At 33.2% G+C, this 21832-nt stretch overlaps 2 protein-coding genes across 3 annotated transcripts in view; both read left to right on the top strand.

The window, feature by feature from the left end:
- Nucleotides 1-2405: 2405 nt before the first annotated feature.
- On the top strand, nucleotides 2406-6197 carry LOC134854064 (flagellar calcium-binding protein TB-44A-like). The gene is made up of 3 exons (XM_063870136.1): nucleotides 2406-2685; nucleotides 3480-3673; nucleotides 5717-6197. The coding sequence occupies exons 1-3, from the start codon at nucleotides 2583-2585 to the stop codon at nucleotides 5948-5950; spliced, it is 531 nt and encodes a 176-aa protein (XP_063726206.1). The 5' UTR covers nucleotides 2406-2582; the 3' UTR covers nucleotides 5951-6197.
- An 8595-nt stretch (nucleotides 6198-14792) lies between these two features.
- LOC134854290 (acetylcholinesterase-like) overlaps nucleotides 14793-21832 on the top strand; it is a 102570-nt gene continuing 95530 nt past the window's right edge. The window contains exon 1 of one of the 2 annotated variants that reach the window (XM_063870484.1): nucleotides 14793-14984. The gene's annotated coding sequence lies outside the window, so the exon portion shown is untranslated. Of the gene's footprint in view, nucleotides 14985-15613; nucleotides 15731-21832 lie in introns of those variants that run through there. The other variant, XM_063870485.1, reaches the window with a different exon arrangement.

Here is a 21832-nt window from a genome sequence, read left to right as displayed (position 1 = left end):
CTTTGCTTATTTTAACTTGAGCTGCACCAGATTTCTTATCCGTTATTTTGCGATAAACAGGACCACTAGAAAGGTTGTAAATTTTATATGCCATGTTTTCCAAACAGTTGAAATTAGCAAAATAATCCAGCTTGGAAGCAATCGGGTATAAGCTAAATTAATTAGCTAACAACAACAGCCATCAAATAAACAGAGCAATTAATTGACAAACAGGAAGCATTTACCTTCAAGTACAAACTATTTGGATTTTAAATGTTGTCGGATTTTTCTGCTCGTAAACTGTAAAACAGATGCAATTAGCAAAATAATCCAGCTTGGAAGCAATCGGGTATAAGCTAAATTAATTAGCTAACAACAACAGCCATCAAATAAACAGAGCAATAAATTGACAAACAGGAAGCATTTACCTTCAAGTAAAAACTATTTGGATTTTAAAGGTTGTCGGATTTTTCTGCTCGTAAACTGTAAAACAGATGCAATTAGCAAAATAATCCAGCTTGGAAGCAATCGGGTATAAGCTAAATTAATTAGCTAACAACAACAGCCATCAAATAAACAGAGCAATAAATTGACAAACAGGAAGCATTTACCTTCAAGTAAAAACTATTTGGATTTTAAATGTTGTCGGATTTTTCTGCTCGTAAACTGTAAAACAGTTGAAATTAGCAAAATAATCCAGCTTGGAAGCAATCGGGTATAAGCTAAATTAATTAGCTAACAACAACAGCCATCAAATAAACAGAGCAATAAATTGACAAACAGGAAGCATTTACCTTCAAGTAAAAACTATTTGGATTTTAAATGTTGTCGGATTTTTCTGCTCGTAAACTGTAAAACAGATGCAATTAGCAAAATAAGCCTGTATATATGTTTTTTAATGTGCAGTTAGCTAGAACAGTATATTTGCTGGTCATAGACAGGGCCGCCACCAGAAGGCCTACATAACGGTCCCAACCAGCAGCATTGCTTTGGGCGAAGAAAAAAATTCCTTGGGCGCCAATATACAGTAATTTTGAGTAAGCGCGACTTTTTGGTCAAAGTTTTTCAAAAAGTGCCTAAAAATGATTTTTTACTTGTTTTTTTTTCATATGGCCAACACGGGGTCTTTTGAGTACATTGGGAGAGCTCGGAAAATTAATTTGGTTAACCTAAAAAAAAGGTCGACAAAAATTTCAAACACGTTCTGAAAATCCGCTCCCCCTCGAGAAATTCCCAGATTCGCCTCTAGATATATATACTAGAAGTGCGCGCCGAAAAACGCAACATTTTGGTCGACATTTTCCTAAAACAATCTAAATCACTTTTTACTCGTTTTTTTTCAAAAAATTGCTTGAAACGCAGATAATTTGGTTCAACTGAGGTCTTTAGATTGGTTTGGAGAGCTCGGAAAATCAATTTGGCTGAACTGAAGAAAAAGGCTCACAAAATTTTCAAGAATTTAAAATTCCTTCTCCCTCGAGTAATTCCTTTATCTGCCCCTGTAAGGATGCCTCTGAAATATCTGATCAAATATTCTCCAAAGCCCAGCGAGAAAAAAGAGTTTAATTATTTATTCGAAAAAATTGGTACTGTTTTTTCAGCGAACACCAGCAAGCATGAAATAAAAAATGAAAATTCCATTACATTCGTTACAATGTCGGAACAATAAGCAAGTCGCTTAATTAACTTTTGAACCGATGAATTTGTACCGAACTATGGGTTATCATATTCGAAACCCAACGGGATTTTTTTTTGATGCTAGTGTAATCGAAAACGCTACCTAGACGTCAATTCGAAACTGTTGCCTCTATGAGCTACGGAGATAAGAGCTCATCGAACCTTTTAGCTTCCTTGATTCGGATTCCAATTTTTTGAAATAGACTGAAATATTGAAAAAATTTCAGTCTCTAGATATAGGGTAAAAATTGGTTTGAATTAACTTTAAACTAGTTTTTTCTGTTGTTTAAGATATAACTAGACTTCATTCACTCATTGCTCTATTCAAATTGCACAATTCTTACTCACATAAGAAAAAACATTAAGAAAAATTAAACACTGCTCGAAACATGTTGAAGCGTTGAATACTACTACTGGCACATTAAAATATTTGATTGCTTTTGGTCATGAGAATTGATGAAAATTGGCTAAAAAATTGATAAAAATTATAAACGAAGCTTCTGAAGGTTTTTTTCTGAAGGTGCTGCAGATCGTTTCTACCAAAAAAAAATTGTTACAAACTTCAGGGCATTCGAATAATTCAGGTCATTGCACTGATTTCAGCGGTCAATTTTAGATCCAGTTCAATTTTGTACCATTTAACTGAGTCGCAAATACACCAAGCATGGTCGGCCATACGTTCAATATACGGTCGGTTTGCGTTACAAAACGGAAAAAACAAGCTTTTTGCGCGATTTTAGTCAATGTGTACAAACACGTTGTGTTTTATAGCTTTTCTTTTCATGTTTTAGACAGTCGATTTGCAACACTACTTTACTAAATTTGCATGTTCAATTTATAATTCTTAACCACAAAAGTCAAGTTGCGTTCTTCGCTCCAACTGAGATAAAGCGAACAAAAAAGTACAGTTGAAAAAAATAACAAAAATGTCAGAAATTGACTGGGATGCTATTAGAGCGAAACTTCCGACCGACAAAAATCCAGGGGACAAAGCCAGAAGGAAGCAGATGTTTAACGAATTCGACAATGGTTAGAATTAGAAATATCACGCAACACTTTCTAAATTTTTGATCTACTTTTTTCGTCCAAATAGCTAGTTCGATCTAATTTTTTCGTCCAAAAGAAACTCCTCAACTGAACCAGAGAACCTTTGCAGTTTAAGGCTAACTTATTGTTTTGTCATTTTCTAGGGGGGGGGGGCTATTCTCTATGACAGAAAGATACCGAATGCACAGAAATTTTCAACCAATCAACACTCTTTGTACTGTCTAAAAATATCTAAGCTTCCTGTTCAGGTTTTGACATACTGAATTCTGATGGGCTAGTAAAACTTTCTCTTAGTCGGTCCATCAAGCGATGATCGTTTTCTTGGTGCTCGCTGCGAGGTTCACTTGAAGATCATCTGAAAGTTCGCAAAGATTTCAATGAATTTTGCGAGCAAAAATTTTGTCAATGAAGAAAGTTGTCATAATATTGCACATTTTAACGGCAAAAACGATCGCAGTCCATACTGCTCCGCGCTCTTTTTAAGTTATATTATTTTCTGTTCATGTTGTCTGATTGTTACGAAAACTCGATTGATACGAAAACACGTTAACTTGATACCACAAAAAACTGTGGAATCAAGTTAACATCCTGCCCCCCCCCCCCCCACCTCAAATAGACACAGTTAAGATCCTCCACCCGAGAGTTCAATTTAAATTAAATTTGCTAAGCGCTGCGTGTAAAATGCTTTATTCTGATTTGCTGAAAATTTGAACTCGGCTTTGGGGGGGGGGGGGGGAGCAGGATGTTAAATTGGTCCAAATTTGGTGATTGCCTAGGTAACGGAATACTGAGTCTAGCAGAAGTGGACAAGGCTATCAGAGATGTTCTGTGCATTGATGAGCTGTTCGATGCCAAACCGGCCATCATGAGGGCATTCCAACATGCGAAGAGTGTGAGTAACAAGGGAGACGCGAAAGATGACTACATCGAGTTCATAGAGTTCCGACAGTTCCTCCTAGCTCTCAGACAGGTGACAAAAACAATATTAGTAATAAAAACTATATTTATTATAACAAGAGTAGCCGGTTGCAAAAAAAGGCTCAGTGCAAAACAATAATCTCATATCAAAAAAAAAAAATTCGAAAAAAGTCCATTTTTTTCAATTTTTTTAAATTTTAAAAATTTAAATTTTTTTTTTTGAAATAATAAGATAAATCAACAAACTATTTCCTGCCTACAAAACATTATAAGCAATCACTAATTTGTTCAAAGCAAAAAATCATTCATTGTTGAAATGAAACTTCGGCTAAACTTTAGACCGTTGAAATTTTAATCCGTCTGAAAATTAAAACTTCCGCTACCCAAAATTTTTTTGAAATAACTTTCTGAAATCTGAATAACGACCAAAGAGGTATTAATATGATGCGGACCATTGATGAAAATAATGAAACTTTGAAATTTCCAATTAATAATCCTATTAAAACTAATTGAAAAAAGGGAGGCGAATCTGGGCGTCCCAAAAGCAAGTAAAAAATGGCATAAAGGATCTTTAAAAGAAAACGCAAAGATAGTCAATGAGTTTTTGAACATTTAGAAATTATACTGTCGTTGAGAATCGAAACCGGCCTTCTTTTGGCGGAGGCAACTGCACCATACCTTCTGCGTGTCTCCAAACAACAGCCTCAAGAAAAGCGTATAAAAAATGCTGTTAAAATTCCAAATAGAGTTAGAACTACACAGATATTGAAATTGAACTTTTACATATTTTCTTTTTTTGATTAAGAAAATAAATGTGAAAAATGACGAGGTGGTAAAATAGGAGGAGTTAAACCATTAACCCATTAGTATACCCATGGATAAACTGGGGGAGGGTGGAGTGGATATAGTTCAACCATAGGAATCAACCCTTAACCCCTCTCCCCCCGTTCAACCATTAACCCCCCGCACTGGAGTTTCATGGATTATAATCAAATATTATGATTTTTCCTTGTCAGTCTCAATACATTTCAAATATAATCGCGATTATAATCGATTATAAAGGATTTTTTAAGAGTTTATCGATAAAACCTGCAAATTTTTTCAAAGATACCTCATTTAATGTTACACGTTTCATAAATTTTTACTGTTCACGTGATATTTTATAGCTTCATTTTCTCTATTTTTCAGTTTGGCAGTTTAACATTTTGTAATTGTCTTTTTACCATCGCCATGGTAAAAACCGCCATTCTCCCATTTTTACTATCGGGGAGGGGGGTCTCAATGGTTGAACGGGGGTGACTAAATGTAAATTCCGTCACCTCTTCTAAACTCCCGTCCCGTGAAACTCCAGTGCTCTTCCTCCAATTTGGACGCTCGGCAATATTGGCAGTTAAAGGAATAGCGATTTGGCGGCTGGGTGAATGGCAATTTTGGTTAACAAAATTTTACAAACTGTTAAGCTACCATGAAGTAAGAATTGAAAAAGTAGAAAAAGATAAATAAGTCTAAGATCTGCGCAAGATATAAACTTTTAAATGTAAGAAATTCTGAAACTTAATAGATATCAATTGCAGAAAACAGGAAATGAGATAAAATGTAAATTTCATCTATAATTTCTCAAAAGAGGCGTTATGACCTGTTACAATCGATTATAATGGGTTATATTGACATAAAAAGTTTATAATTAAAATCCATTTTTAATGGATTATATAATCGAGTTTTTTTTGTAATGCTATAGGTACTGAATATAAACACTTATATAAACACAAAAAAAACTAACATGAACCATGAGCGCTCGGTGCCGTTACTTACTACAAAATATATTCATTGATTTAAAACTATTTTTTGGACGAGTTTCACTGCACAGTTACTTTCAAAAAGCTTCGGCTTTCTGTGACAAAAAAAAACATCAAAATTGTTATTATTAACATTTTTAAGGGTGGTGTGCACACAAAATTTTTGAAAAATTTCAATTAGCAGAAGAGGGTTCAAAATCTTGAAAATGAAAAATCAGTAGCGTTTCCCTCTGTCTTCAACCAGGGTTTCAAAAGAGCTACAAATAGTGTAACAACAACAGTAAATTGGTTTATTTCAGTACTTCGAGTACTATGTGGCGTTCCAGCGAGTCGATTCCAGTGGCGACAAACGCATAGAGCTGGTCGAGTTCCAAGCTGCCATCGGGAAACTGGAGACATGGGTGGGGACTATCGACAACCCCGAAGAGGAGTTCAAGTCTATCGACACAAACGGAGGGGGGTTTATTCTGTTTGACGAGTTCTGCAACTGGGCTATCGCTAAGAACCTGGATTTGGAGGACGACGATGATTAACTTGGAAAAACATTATAATCTGTTTATAAATAATCCCCTCCCTTTATAAACATTTGTGTAACAAAATATGTAAAGCGATGGATCTTAAAATAAATACAGCCAGACGGATTGAAGCTTATTGTATTAAAAATTTCATAATACCAATTTTATCACTTTGGGCTGGACGAGATTTTCATAATCAAAACATCTTCTGTTTGGCTGCGGTAGATACATGTCATCAATTTACTAATTAAAGTTAAATCAATTCTTCAACTGCGGCACAGACTTATATCTCATATATAATGCTATTTAATTTAGGAAACAATTAAAAGCTGAACTAGCCTTTAATTGTGCGCTACAGACAATGTTTTACAAGAAATAAAAATTCATTTCTTGAAAAGTTTCTATGAAAAAAGTGATTTTCGTTGAAATTGATTTAACCAGCTTGTTGTTGTACGTTAAATATTCGAGAAAAAAGAAAACATAAAAAATAGTAGCCTCACCCGGGTTGACCAAAATCTTATTATACAATTCAATACTATAGAAAAAATACTTACATACAACTTGAGACAATTCCATAGATTCAAAAACATTGTACGAAATCACAAGATAAGAATTTTTTCCGTACAATGGAATTGTATGTTAAGCATTTTTTTCATGTTATTTTTTTTGTGTTTCGCCCTGGTCACAAACATCAAAACTGTTACCACTCAAAATTATAACAAATTAATGTAACTTTGGATCAAAATAACATCCCCCCCCCCCAGACCCCCAGATAGACCAAGTTAAAATCTTCCTCCCCAGCATTTAATTTGCATTAAATTTATTAAGCGCTGCATGTGTAATGCTCGATTCTGATGGGCTAAAAATTCCTAACCAAGTTAACATCCCGCCCCCCAAAAAAACGGTTTTGGGAGGATGTTAACTTGGTCCGTTATTTTTTGAATATAACAACGAGGCCTCTGGGCCTCTGTTTGGAAAAACTCAGACTTTGAAAAATGTGGCCTGTCTTTTGGTTATAATTTGGTTTTATCTTATCATCTAAAATTGAAAAGTACAATTCTGCCATCACAGAGAACCTTCATTGTAACCCTTGAATATTTTATGAATAAGGATTGAGAGTGGACTACGTTATAAGCAAAAACAGAAAATTTTTAGAAAACGTTCTTTTGTTCGTAAACCTGGTTTACCTAATGAAAAGAGAGCTGAAAAATTTTTTCCTCAGATTTTAGTTTTTTAAATGAAAACAAGGCTTAATTTACAATTTTCATAAAATAAATTCTTATGACCAGCCTTTTTATTGTATTGGGTAAACCCAGGCAGTTCAGAGGATTCTGTGTTTCAATCTTCCCGGAAAAATTTTGGAAAAAGAGACAACACTGCAAATTTTTCTTGAAAAAATTTGATACGCAACGATATTCACTCACAGCAAACAGCAAGTTTTGAGTCGAGTCTTGTACTGGGTTAACGGACCAACTACTTTGCACTTATTCCATTTGGCATAATTTCTAGAGTTACAAAAACTTACAAAAAGCTTGCTGCAATTAAATAGCAGGGGCTTATGCATTGAGCAGCATGAATAATTATAAGCCCTCAAAATATGGGCTACAACTGGTTTGGTCTAAGACCCCCGTAATGATTAGTAAAATAATCAAAAGAATTGTTGAAACCTCTATATACAATTCAAAAGAAAAGTAAGTAAAAAACTCAACCCCTAAGTTTTGAGCACACTTTGAGGCATAACTAAAAAGAAGATTCAGGGGGAACCGTCTCTTAGCACAAATATTGATTAGCATGGCCATGTACAAAAATGCAGTTTGAGGATTTGCAGCTACAATTCTGCTCTTTCAAATTTGAACAGCGTGCACCCAACCGAGTTTTTAATTAAACAAACAAATGGTATGGTTTTTGAATTTATTTGAAAATTAAGGCTTGTTGTTTTCATATAAAAGCACATCCAATTACAGCAACTAACGCATGCTAATAGACGTACATGCTAATCGCCCAAAACGTTTAGCTGATTACTAATCAAAAAATAAATTATCTTAAAACCCACACACACATAGAATTGAATTAGTTTTATAGATCAACCATTTTCAAATCATTATATACAAGTGCATATAATGATACATGTAATTCATATATGTATATATTTATATATATATATATATATATATATATATATATATATATATATATATATAACAACTTTTCAACACAACTGGAACATGTTTTCGGAAGTTGGTTTAGCTCTTGACTCTCTCTTACCGAACATCACCCGCGTAAGTCGTCCTCCTCCTCCTCAGATATCTCCAATAGATATCTTAAAAATATATATCTTAAAGTAACTGGCTATATTTGTTAAAATCGTCAATTATTGATTTCGAATAGAACTGAATACACTGGCAGAGCATTGCGATATGCTCAGTTTTTTTGCAAATCTACTAACATATACTTACGATCACTTTGAGGAGGAGGAGGACTTACGCGGATGATGTTCGGTAAGAGAGAGTCAAGAGCTAAACCAACTTCCGAAAACATGTTCCAGTTGTGCTTGAAAATTTTTAGCTTGCTGCGCAGCTACCTCGTCTTGTTTCTGTTTTTTTTTATGACCATAAACCAAATCTCGTTCGGCGTATGAAAAACATTTACCCAAATGTTCAATTATCCATCAATGAAAAAATATTCAATAAATTCAGCGGTACTAAAAAATGTCTACAAAAATTTCAGTCCTTCAAATACAGGTTTCGAGTTTTTTCCAGGCCTTTTTTCAGATCTGTCGCGAATACTAGGCTCTTTTTAACCGGTATGCAGAGTGAGTGTGGACCAACAGCAACCGCATCAGGAGGCAACTGAGCAGAATTAGGCCGTACGTAGGGGTCACTCGCCTGGTACTGTGGCGAAACACAAGAAAGAGCAACAACAGGGATAAGAAAAAAACTCAAAAAACTTATAAGTCTCTAACTTTTCAAAAGAGTAGTTTTTTCGCATCGTGCTTATTTAATTTTTTAGGGAATTTTAAAATTATTGAAATTTGTTAATCTTTGAGTGCCAAATTGTTAATTTTTCTGTGTTTGACAGCACACACGAAACGTAACCACTGTTTGAGCTCAAAAAAAAACCAAGAAACACGATATACTAAAATCCGAAAAATCCAAAATCTTTAATTTTTGACTCAAAATTAAAGTTTTGGTTATTATTGGATATATGTATTTGAAACTGAATAAAATAAGCCCGAATTAATAAGCAAGTTTTTGTGACAATTAGCCTTACAAAAAAAAAAAAATAAGTTTTAGAAAAATTTTTTAAAAATAATTCTTGTATGTTAGGAAAAGAACGGCTGCTTAACTTCCGGCACACTGAAATCTTTTAATCATGCAGGAGTCCAAGCGGTGGGAATATGAGCACCGGAAAACAAGTCAAAGCATGTAAGACACATGAAAAAAAAATCGAAAGAATAGTATGAAATAAAATGCGACACCTTATTTAAAAAACGTGAAAAACAGCCGGTAGAAAAACGTGACATATAAGCAGTACCGAGGCGAGCGGAAAGGAGCGAGGAGAAAACCCGCCACCCACTCCATCGCGCCATTAAAATGAGGTTTTTGACTGTTATCAAAACAGCTCAAAACTTGCATAATTTTAACCACCTCCGTCAAAAAATCCTTCTCATGCTTTTTGATTGAAACTCAACTTGGTATGATGCTTTTGAGAAAACACTAGCTAGTTTATGGCAATACAGTAATTACATGAATATGATGAACAAAATCGGCCCCACTATCTACCCTGCAAGTGAACAATGATATCAGTACCAGACGAGTCTCCGGTCGTTATCAGACACTGGCCTTTAACTTGTCAGACTGGAACTACATGGAAACCGTTGAAATAATGACTCTGAAACTTTGCTGACCTCAAATTAACAAAAACGGATTTCCATACCGTCCTTTGAATTCTAATCTAACCGCCTTTGGGATTTTGTTTATTAATGAATCGAAAACTAGTTTCAATCAGACAAAAACTTACGCTCATTTTTTTAGTAGTTATATCCAGCTGATACTCAAATAAATTGGACCAAGTGTCCAAGTTATTTTATTCAATTTAGGGTCTTTTTGATAATATAAGAAAATTTGCTCAAAATAATTAGGAGTTTTGAGCTGAGGATACTAGCAAAAAAAGGCCGCAAAGTTGTACTGTTATTAATAGCTCACAAGTTTTTCGTATTTTTGCCGTAAGGGAAACAAAAATGATTTTTCACGCCATTGTTAGCAAGGTGGGGGAATTTTTTCAAGGTCGGACGCATAACTACAAAAGGCAAGTTGTGCTGCTTGGCTGCTTATTTCTCATTACTTCAATACATGTTCACGCCCATTCGCGGAGTGAGCGGAGCCAATTTCCACCAAACTCTTCTTCTGGGAAATTATCAGAAGGTTCACACTGTGATCTGAATATTCTGGAGGAAGCATTGCTGGCTACTGCGAAAGTCCAGAATGGTTAGTTGGGGGAGGGGGAGGAGGGTCTTTATTCGCGGCAGCAGATGGAACAAATAACAGAAAAATAAATATGTCCAAATTAGAAAACAATTATCAAAAATCGGAAAGTATCTGTTGCCAATTAAGACAGTTACGAACAGTTTAAAAGTAATCGATTGTTCGGAAACTGTCTGGGATTCGGTGATTCCTTGTCATGAGAATAGAATCTTATAAAACGGACCGGCAAAGTAGTTGTAGCGTCAAAAAATACTTTTCTAGTTAGTTTTCAGCGACTTCCAGAAATAACCAATCTTTTCAGGTTTTTATTTTTCCAACAACTAGACCAAGAAAAATGTCGCAATGTTTCCGTGTTGACGTCAGTTGCATAAAATGGCATTTTATTGTTGTTTAAATGTAAGAAACCGCTTTTTCCCAACCGTTGCTTTAACTTTGGGGTCAAATCGTGGAAACCTGACTGAAATCAAGTCCAACACAGCTAATGGCCCTGAGAAAATGGCCCTTAAAAACAGTTTTAAAAATTGAAACGATTTAAAACATTTTTTAAGGAAAACGCTTTTTCGATAGAAAATTTCCCGGTTTTTGGGCAATTTCTTAGAAACAATATAACAATTTGTTTGCAACTTTTTGATTACTTTTCGGAATCTTCAGCGGCAACGCGTCTCCTAAGCTTTGATTATGAACTACTTTGAAAGCAATTATGAAACGGACTGATAGGACTCATTTGCATAGCAAAATTATATGAATTTCATCCATTCGAAAGCTTTAAAACTAAATTAATTGATTTCCAGCAAAAAAGACGACAGCTGTAAAGACGAAAATCACTTTTGATGGGACTTTAAAACGACTCCTCAAGCGTTTCTCCAATTGTTTTCTGAGATAATAATACTCCTAAGCTTAAACGGTTTATTTTAAGTGTTTGAAATATATTTGTCGTCTTAATGTCCAGTTATTGTAATTATTTAGCATCAAATAGAATGTCCAATTTGAACAACTTTTTCTCAGACTTTGTAAGGTGATTTGTATTGGCTAATATACAGTCCGTCATTTGATTCCTGTTCCATAAGCCTTTTCACACGACTTGTCGATTAATTTTTAATACATTAAGTTTTATTAGGACAGTTACGAACAGTTTAAAAGTAATTGATTGTTTAAAATTGTCTGAGATTCGGTGGCTCCTTGTCATGAGAATAGAATCTTACAAAACGGACAGGCAATGTACTTGTAGCATCAAAAATAATTTTCTTGTTAGTTTTCAGCGACTTGTTGGAAAAACATTAATAGAAAAATTAGAAAATTGAACATAGAGCAACTAGTTTTTGCAGCAAGTTTTCCAAACAAAAATATAGCAATATAAAATCAATATAACTTTCTTTCACTTCACTCGTTATATCTGATTAGCGACAATTTTGAGAAAATCAATATATAAATTGTATATGGTCTGAATTAAATCGGTATTTAATCTGCATTTAATTTACATATAGTCTGTATAAAATCTGTATGAAATCAGTATATAATCTAAAGATATTGTAGAGATAATCTGCAGATGTTCTGTATTTGATCTGCATACAATCTGTATATAGTATGCAGAAAAATTGATACAAAAAAAGAACAGTTTTAGAGTATTTTGGTCCATGATTGTTAAATGGAGAGATATTTTACGAAAATTTTGCTAAAACAAAATGCATTATAACCGATAATTAAAATTACATAATTGAAGTTTTGTTTTTTATAAATTAACAACAGATCTGAAATCTGTTTAATTTTCGGTAGATAACTGGTTTTTATCACTATCATTTTTGTCACTATGGATGTAAAAATTTTTTGAAATCAGCCGAATTTCAAGCAAAATCAGGTCATTCTAATCAATTTGTACAAAAATGAGTGCTATTTTACAATGAAGACTTATCATTTCCCGTTCGTCCCGCAATTACAAGTTGCAGAAAAATTTGACGAACAACATATCCAGAAATTCTCGCCGCTTAGACTATTGTTCTGAATCTGTTTTTCAAATGGAAACAATTCAGGTCAGTAAGTCAAGTAAGGTCACTAAATTGATTGGGTTTTTATTCACTTAGGCCATATAAAGGACTTAATTCAGAAAGATGAAAGTTTTTTTTTTGATTTTTCTTACAAATCAAAAAATAGAAAATATTTGTGCAATCTTTTTTACACGCTCAGCAAGCAGCTACATCTAAAAAGTTTTTTATTCTATGAAACTGTTTAAGAAAAACTTCGTAAAGCGTAAATAACCTGAATGCCTGAGTAAATTTCAGTTCTCAACATGTCGAAAGTTAAGCTGTTATAATAAACTCTCAACTGATCTAAAACAATTATTTAAAGAAATTGAGTCAAACGTTAATTTGCCCTAACTAGTTAATTTGGTAGTGCAAATCAAACTAGTCAAACCAAACAAAAAAGTGAATTATTTTTTTCTTGGTGTCTGGCAGTGCTTACTTTTGAATTAAATTATGATTTTACATATTGGATTTTTGCAATTGCTTTAGCCCACATGGAGCCGTCAAATGAAACATTAAGCACGCTGAAACAAAAAGGACAATTATTCATATGGAACTCGTGTGAGTTCTTGCTGAATTTCGGTTAATTTGGAATTTTTTTTTCCAATTTTCGAAGAAATGCGGCACATTTGCGCTTGCGATGGTTTTTTAGTTCAGTCAAATTTGGAAATCGAAACAAATTTTCACTAATTTTTTTTTTCACCATTCACCATTACTATCAGAGCTTAAGTGTACAAAATAATTTACTTCCAGTTATTTTTCTTTAAAGTTCTGGATGCTTGAAGTTTGAAAAAATGCCATGCTCTGGACTAGTTTATTTGCGTTGATGTCATTTTATTTTTGATGCTGACATCGTAACGCGACTTGTTTATTTGTGGGCAATTATTCGTCCTACAAAAACGTTACAAAAAAAATTCTAATAGTTCCGTAGGCTAATCGATGATTTTATTTTACTGCATTAAAATTTCACACATGTTTGATATTGTCCGAAACGTATGGGTTGTATATTGTCCGAAACACAAATTTCGGCGTTTGATGTAATAGTTTTACGTTTCGAGTAGAACACGCGGATTTTGTTCGAACCAAATTTCTTAGTAGAAGACAGCCCTTTCGGTTGAGCACAATTTTCAAACATAGTCAATTCCATAATCGAAACATAGTTAAACACTATTTTGAGTCATCATTTTTCCCATAGTCGAACAATTTTTCATTCAGTTAGGTCGGTCGAAACACTCAGTTTTAGTTGAATCAATCAAACAGATTTTTCTTTCGATGGAGTTGGTCGAAACATAGCCACTGCGGGTCCAGTCAGTCTAAAAACAACTTGTTAGAGTTGATCATAGTCGAATACTTTTTTCCTTGGGTCGCGTCGGTCGAAATCTAGCCAGTTTGTTTCGACCAGCCATTTTTGGTCGAGTCGGTCGAAACATATTTCAACTACCTGAACCCCTGGAAGTAATTTCTAAGCAAGCCATTTTTCTTTTTTTTCTTACTGTTGAAAGCTTATGAATGAAAAAATAAATTGTCATGAGCTCCAATTCGTCATTTGTTAAGCTAACAAAAAATAATTCCAGACTAGATAAATCCTAAATTTATACAATAGTTTTAGTTGTTTTCTGAAAATTTTTGATAGATAAATTGAAAAAATGAAAAGATATCGACCAACTCGAAGGAGCTTACTACAAAATCGAAGGCGCTTATTGCAAATCAGACAAATTTGGACAATTTTAGGGACATGGGTCGCAGAAAGCAACCACGCCTCCCCCCCAAATTCTGGTTGCCAAAAATCCTCAAAGAGTCCCCCCTAAATACTTTTAGTACATTCATTTTGGTCGCTCAACCCTGAAAATGATTTTCAGGCTTAAAGAGGAGGCTTAAGGTCTTAAGGCTTAAGGCTTAAGGCTTGAGGAGCATAAAAAATCCAAATTTTGAGGGGGAACGCGTGCTGAAAAAAAAACGCAATATTTTGGTCAAAACGTTCCAAAAGCGCCCAAAAACAACCTTTTGCCCTGTTTTAAAAAAAATTGCCTGGGGCGCACACATTTTGGACAAATTAGGGTTTGTACAGGGTTTTGTACAGGAGCTCTAAACCGCACTCTATCTTCCCAATCAAAAAGTTCTGGCAAAATCCCACTTAAGCGAAGAAATTACGTGAAAAATTAAGAAAAAAAAAACAGTTTGGTAGTGAAATAGGAACCACGTGCTCATTCATATGTCGGTTGGGTTGAATTACCCACGCATGTTTTAGTCTGTATCAAAGTCTACCGGGCTGATTGTTTTAAACACACCTTTATCTGGCGTTTGTTATTATAACTAAAGGCACTCCGCACCCACAAAATAACCGATTTGTTTAAAATTGAAGCTTAATCCCAACTTAATTTGGCCAAATTTATTTACGAGAAACGCCAATTTTAATTTCTTACCAAATCTGTCAATTTGTTGTCTTATATCAGGAATACACAACGCATTTACTTCAAACATTGACATTTTATTTCGGCAAATTTGCCAAAAAACTGGTTAAAAGAGGTACACATCAGCTGTTATTTCTCGGTAATTAGCTTTTTTGATAATGAAAAAAAAAAAAAACGCGGCGACCCAATTTTTTGTCGCCTCTAACTGGTGTCTGATATCTAGGCGAGTCCCAAGACAGTCTTCCCACCCTTATTTTATGTCACCATAAATTTCCAGTTCTACTATTGTGCCAGTCATTTTAGATAGGAAGATCTGAAGTTTTTTTAAAACACTACACGAGGTTTCATTGTCTAAGTTTTCCCAGATGAGCTTAAAAAGTCCATTGGCGCTGGCTTGTTGAATGCGAAACAGTAATTATTTTCTAACAATTTAATTTGTTGGTCTGAAACAATATCAAAATTGACTCATTTTTTTTAATTTTTCAAAAACTTCCAACAAAAAACCATGAACAATAAGAGCTCAGCAGCCCCGGTTAGAAACTCCTGATTACCATATTAAATGCTTTGCTGAAAAAAAAATTGAACGCCTATTTAAGCCTTAGCAGTTCTGAAATATATATTTTTCAATGGTGATTTTCTTACAATTTTTTTTTTTGGAAATGTTTCAGCCCACATAATCTGTAGTTTACTTTAAAGTCTTTTTTACGCTAAGAAATTTGACATTTAAAAACACGAAATGTTACTACCGTATTTTATAGTAACGAATATTCAATACGCAAGCTGCATCCAATTATGCAACTAACAATTAAAAATGTCATTCAATCAAATACGTTATTTTAAACTTTTTTAGAACAAACCTTCAGTCTCTGTTTGTGTCAATTGAACGTAAGTTTTATACTACATAACCTTTTCTGAGGCGAACAATAAATCGTACCGACGTCGATATAACAAAATTATTTTAAATTATATTTACGAAACTTCGTCATATATATATTTTTTCACACCTGAAATTTTTGGCGACGAGTTTTGCCATATCAGATAATCACAGAAGTAACTTGTTTTTCTCCAAAAACACTGCAAAGTTAGAAGTTTTGTGGTATAAAAAGACAACTGAAAGCTTATGGCAAGATAACGTATGCATGAAAACTTATGGTAAGAATTTGTCATTTTTATTGCTTCATAACATGTGTGACCTCCGAACAAACAGAGCAACGAGAGTGGATTGTTGTTGTGCAAGTAGCATGCAGTATTTTGGCCAGAGTAATTAAAGCAAAATTATATCCTAGCCCTTCTCTTTTTTAGAAAAATTAGCCTGGAAAACGAAATACTTTCATCAACCAATTTTTTTTTTCTACTGTAAGACAGCTTTAGTTTTTTGAATGGAGACTGGAAGAGGTTTAATGAGACAATTGATGACTCATGAGCATTGCTGAAATTGCTGGATTTGGTGCAAAAATAAACCACGCTAGACCAGAGTTCATTCCAATCTCATTTTTTTCCGTTTTTTGAATTGTCTTACGTGTTTTTCAGGCTGAACGAGTGATGTTACGAAGTAAGGTACGAAGAACAAATGTGTTCACCATGCAAACTTGTCAATTCATTCACCATGCAAACTTTCCTTGCATTATCACAACGTAAAATTAGTTTTTCAAAATTGAATTTCACATGTGAAATCTTAAATCAAACTGAACTCTTAAATCTAATTGGACTAATTTTTATCAAAAAGTGTCTATCAAAAAGTGTTCTAGTTTTAGGGCCATCTATTTTTTTGAGGTTGGAGTGAACCTAATCAACTTCACAACCCAGGTTGACCTATATAGACCAAGAATGCTAATCACACAATTCGATAAACTAAGTATATGAAAAAATACGTATCATAAAAATTTCATACATTTTGCTAAAAAGGTATTATCGAGTTTTCAAAGAAATTTTTTCTTGTTTTGGCATAAAAGTTGGTGTATCGTACAAGTAAAAAAATTTTGTCAAAAAACTGCTTATGATACAATTTCAATATGTGGAAGTTGTATGTCTAGCATTTTTTTGAAGGCGACAACAAAAAATTTTCAAAAATATTTTCCAAGTATTTTTGAAATTTACTCTAAAGCAATTTTTTTTCAACCGCAAATCAAATTTTGTACTTAATCAAACACTTTCCCAATTTTTTTTGCATGCAAAACTTTATTTCCTGTGTCCTAGATACACAAAAGCTGGATTTTTTTTCCGTATCTCTGGATAGCTTTTTTTCAAAACGCGAAGAACTCCTCTTTCTTTTGTCTGGCATGTTTACTTATATTTTTTATCAATAATTAAAAAATTAACAAATTCAAACTTTGAAAATAATCATATTTTGAAAAAATTTGCCAAAATTTAAAAGTTTGGAGCTTTCAAATATGATTTGTTTCAGAAGACTCTTTTACAATTCAACTCAAAGATTAACTGTAGCCTCTTGCTGTTAAAAAAATTAAATATTTTGAAAAACTATTTTGATAGTAACTAGAAAAAAACAAGGATAGCCGCTTATTGTGCAAATAGCACCAAGTGTTCCCACCACAGTCATAAAAAACAAAAAAAAAATATATATTTTTTTCAAATTGGTATCGTTTTTTTTTGCATGTTCTGATACAAAAGATCTGTTGCGTTTTGTGTTAAAACTAAACAGTAGAACTAAACAGTAGATAAAGTCAATGGTAAAAAAAATTTCAAGAAAAATGACTTGAAAAACGAAAAACAAATATATATGTATGCAGAAATTTTTTTGAATTTTCAGTTCATTTATTCTTAAAATTGCATTTATTCTTAAAAGTTCATTTTAATAAGCTATTATAAGCGTACATGGCCACCTTAATTGCTCAAAATTTGACCAAAAATCAAAAACTTCAAACACATTTTTCTCGACACTGTGAATAAAATTTTGAAATTTTTAAAAAATTGTTCGAATAACGACTAAAAGGGCTTTATCATTCACTTCAGTCTGATGATTCATTTTAGTTCCTCATTTTCGTGGAAAACAACACAAAAACAATTCAAACACACCCAAATACAATGTTCCTCCTCAATTTCAATGGTCAGAACAAAAAAATGGATTGTCAACAAACCTTTTGGCAGTTGTTTTAATAGTTTAGAAAAATTACTGTAGCCGGAATATTTTGCATGTAACGCAGCATACAGCTATCAGTGTTGCCTTTAAATTTTTCTGTTATTTTTAAGGGAAATTTTTAAGCGAAGTTGTGTTTGGAACAAAAAAAGTTCAATCCTTTGAAGTTGAAACTATAATTTTGCCAAAATTGTTTATTAGCGAAGGATACTTAGCAAATTATTGCCGGGTATTTTCACACGCTGGATTGATTGTGGATCTTAAAAGTCTAAAATTATTGAATCTCACTGAGTTCTTAAAAACTACAAAAAACCAGCAGTGAGCGCTCAAAGATAAAAAATGACTATGTTGTATATATATATATATTCAATTTCTTAAAAACTCCAAAATAAAGTATTAATTTCCAAAATAAGCGGATTTTTAATTCGATGTAAATCTAATCTATTTCAGTGTATTATGATGTTTTTTGAGAGGGAATAAAATTTTTTATGTTCAGTTCAAAATCTTATCAATGGATGTTCAATCTAGCTGCCTTATTTTAATTATATTTAAGTGTTTTTGTATACTTCAAAGGATTTTTAATTCCGTTATTAGTTTATATATTTTTTGCGTTATAACAATTCATAATTTGGTCGCCCTGCTTCCGACGTAACCCGAAATTTCTTCGAAAAATTTGTGGAGTTATACTTACGTCAATCAAATTATTTTTGCCAAAATTGGCCACTGGATACTGCACCAACTAATTAATTTTGCGCCAAAATCTAGCCTAGCAATTTTAAAAGTCAACCAAACTATGTAACAGCTTATTTTTTCATATAACAGCGCTTAAAGTATTTTAGGCATTCCCTGGAAAACTTTGACAAAAAATGCGTTCTCTGCGGCACGCCTCCCTCAGAGTTGAAAAAAGAGCCGCCGATGACAACAAGCGACAATTCGTAGCAAGGCAGTGGCAAGTTGAATACGCTTGCTCCGTTTCGCTCCGCTGCGCTTACATCCGACACGAGATGAATACTGGGCGTGCTTCAGTGTTCCCCGCTTAATCTACTTTTACGAACTGTCGTCTCTTACGAATTGTCGCCTCACGCGTTTAATAGTACCATAGATAGGACTCTATCTAATTAATTTTTTGTTGATTGGATTTTACAGCAAAACGGTGTTCCAGTACGTTTCTTCCTAACTGATAAGAATCTTTTTTTGATAAGAATCTTTTGATAACTTTTTTCACCTATTGTTAAACGTTTTGTTGCTTCCAGAGAAATGTATTTATTATTTCATTTTGTTTTTCGTTAAAATTACACAAGGCCATTTTTCTGAGAATTCAAGCAATTAAACTACGACAAAAAGATACCAAGTTTGAAGAATGGAGGAAAAAAGTTGGATACATTGGATACTTTGTGTTTTTGGCAGCAGCTTCACAAGCTCTTCTCTCAGTTGACGTTATTTCTTGTAAAAATAATTGAATACTTCCAACTATGGATAAAACTTCTTTTCTTAATATAATTATCATAAGCCAAATATCTAATACAGAAAGATGAAACAGCGCCGGCTTTTATTTTGAGCCAATAATCTTGGCAAAGTTCACTGAAACATAATTGAAATTTTTTTTTTGTTCAGCACTTTTTTCAGACACAAGAAAATGCGTGAAAAACTCACTTCAAAGGTTAACTTATGAAAAAAAACAATTTAAAAAATGGTCTATTAAAACTGACATCAAAGCTAATTGAGTTAGTTGTCATAGCTATCGTCACCAATTTGTGTCTAAAATGATGAATCTTTTAAATTGCTGATTAAAGCTGCTTAAATTGCTGATTAAAAGTTTCTGACTACAACCAAATAAATCTGAAACAAAGTGAGTAAAACTATAATAAATTCGGTGAAACGTTAAGAAAAATTAGAGAAAAAACCTACAAAAAAGACTGGAAAAATTATTAACGGGCCTTCGGAGCAACTTTTTGTATCACAGCAACCAAATTTCGCGCTAATTTTTATTTTGCCTCTTTTTATTTTAAAACAATTCAAGTGTAGTTGTGTAAAGAACCAAACTAATTCAGTCCGGTTCCCATCAAACCGTAATATTGGAATTGAAAAAAATATATATAATTTAGCAAAACTATTTGCTAGCGCAGGATAATTAGCAACTTTTTGATAATGAAGAGAAAAATTTTGCATCTTTTAAAAATGAGTTTTTTTAATTACTAAAAACTCTTGCATTCGTAGCATTTTTAAAACATCCTTTGAAACAACACAATTAGTCACTCTGAAGTAAGACGTTTAAAAACACTGTCTTTTACTAACTGAACTTTTACTACTGTACGGTCTTACAAACAAACTATAAGGCCCCTTTTTCCAGATCTAATGCGCCGAATGAAAAATGAAGCTGGGTTTTGTCAACAATTAATCTCCCTATATTTTATATGAATAAATTTGTTATTGAACTAAAAGCAAAAAAAAACGATGTTTCAAAAATTGTTCGCTGTGTTGCAACTTTTTTCTATGGATGATAAATTTATTTCAATGCAAGGGATGCTTCCACGCTGTCTGAAAGCAGCATATCAAATTTCAAGCATCTTTCTATCATTATACTCTCACGCCATGATTCAAATGCTAAAAAAATTTCCTATGCAAATTTATAATGCTTATTTTTGAAGTCTTCTGCTGGTCAGTTTTATAGTAGTCCAGTTATTTCCAATCACCAGTATTGTAGATGTAATTACAAACCAAAACATCTCAAGAAGAGAACTTTTCATATTACTTTTTCATATTAGCACTAGGGCGTTTTTGTTTTTTCAATTCTGTTTTCAGCAAAAATAGGCTAGTAAAACCAAGAAAACAGATGGGTGGAAGAATAGGTCAACCGCAGCTTGCTCCGGAATAAATGAAAGCTTTTGTTAAAAAAAACACTATTAACGCATAAACGCTCATTCACTAAAAAAATGGTTTTATTTTGTCAATCAAACATTTTTCCAACGCAAAAAGTGGAAAGCGTTGTCTGCGGTTAAAAGTTTGCTTTCTTCCAAGCAAAAACAAAAGACGGAAAATTATGTCAGTGGTTGAGGAAAACCAATTCAAAACGTTTAATTTTCAGCTCAAGTCGTAGTACGTAAAGCGTTCGAATATATCACAATTCTCAAACAAATCTTAAAAAACTAATTTTTGAAGCCTTTTTTGAGGGACTTTTTTGCACTAAATTTTCATAAAGTTATTCAAAATAAAAGTGAACAAATTGATAATTCTTAAAAATATTTTTTGTTTTTATATTTAACAAGACTGCTCATATCAGGGAGAAGCCCTGAATGTTCCGACTGCCTTTAAAGGTTTTATGGAGCAGTAGTATCAAAAAATAAATGTAATAAAATAAAATGAAAGAAAAAATATAAACTTTGAATTTTTTTGAAATCATCCCCCACACGCCATATAAAGTAAAAAAAAGGATAGATTTCGCTCTTTGTAACAAATCAATTATGGCAAATAAGCTTCTTTCAATCTATTTGGAACGATTTCTAACTTGAAATAAATCTCAGCTTACGCGTTAATAGCGCGAAATATATCGCGCGTTAATTGTCCCAAATTGCCCAAATTGCCCAAATTGGCCCAAATTGGCCCAAATTGGCCAAATTTTAAACCCCCATAACTTTACAAAAAATGATCACAGGTGAAATATCTTTTCAAGTTTAAGCTCAGGACAACAATACCTTTCGAATGATAAAAAAATCCGTCAAAAATGGCTAGTTATAAAAATGAAAATTGTCTGAAGAAAAAAAAACCCACCCGAGCACAAATATTCCGTTACTTTCGTATCAAAAGTCGGAACAATAATTGTGAATTACTTGTAGCCAGATAATTTGTAGAACTGTTAGTAGCCTTGTTGCAAGATCATAAATTGTTTTATTGCT

Source organism: Symsagittifera roscoffensis, chromosome 9 (genome assembly GCF_963678635.1).
Source record: "Symsagittifera roscoffensis chromosome 9, txSymRosc1.1, whole genome shotgun sequence".
NCBI classification, from domain to species: Eukaryota; Metazoa; Xenacoelomorpha; order Acoela; family Convolutidae; genus Symsagittifera; species Symsagittifera roscoffensis.
The sequence above is the reverse complement of the archived record's forward strand: the minus strand, read 5'-3'. Positions and strand labels throughout refer to the sequence as shown.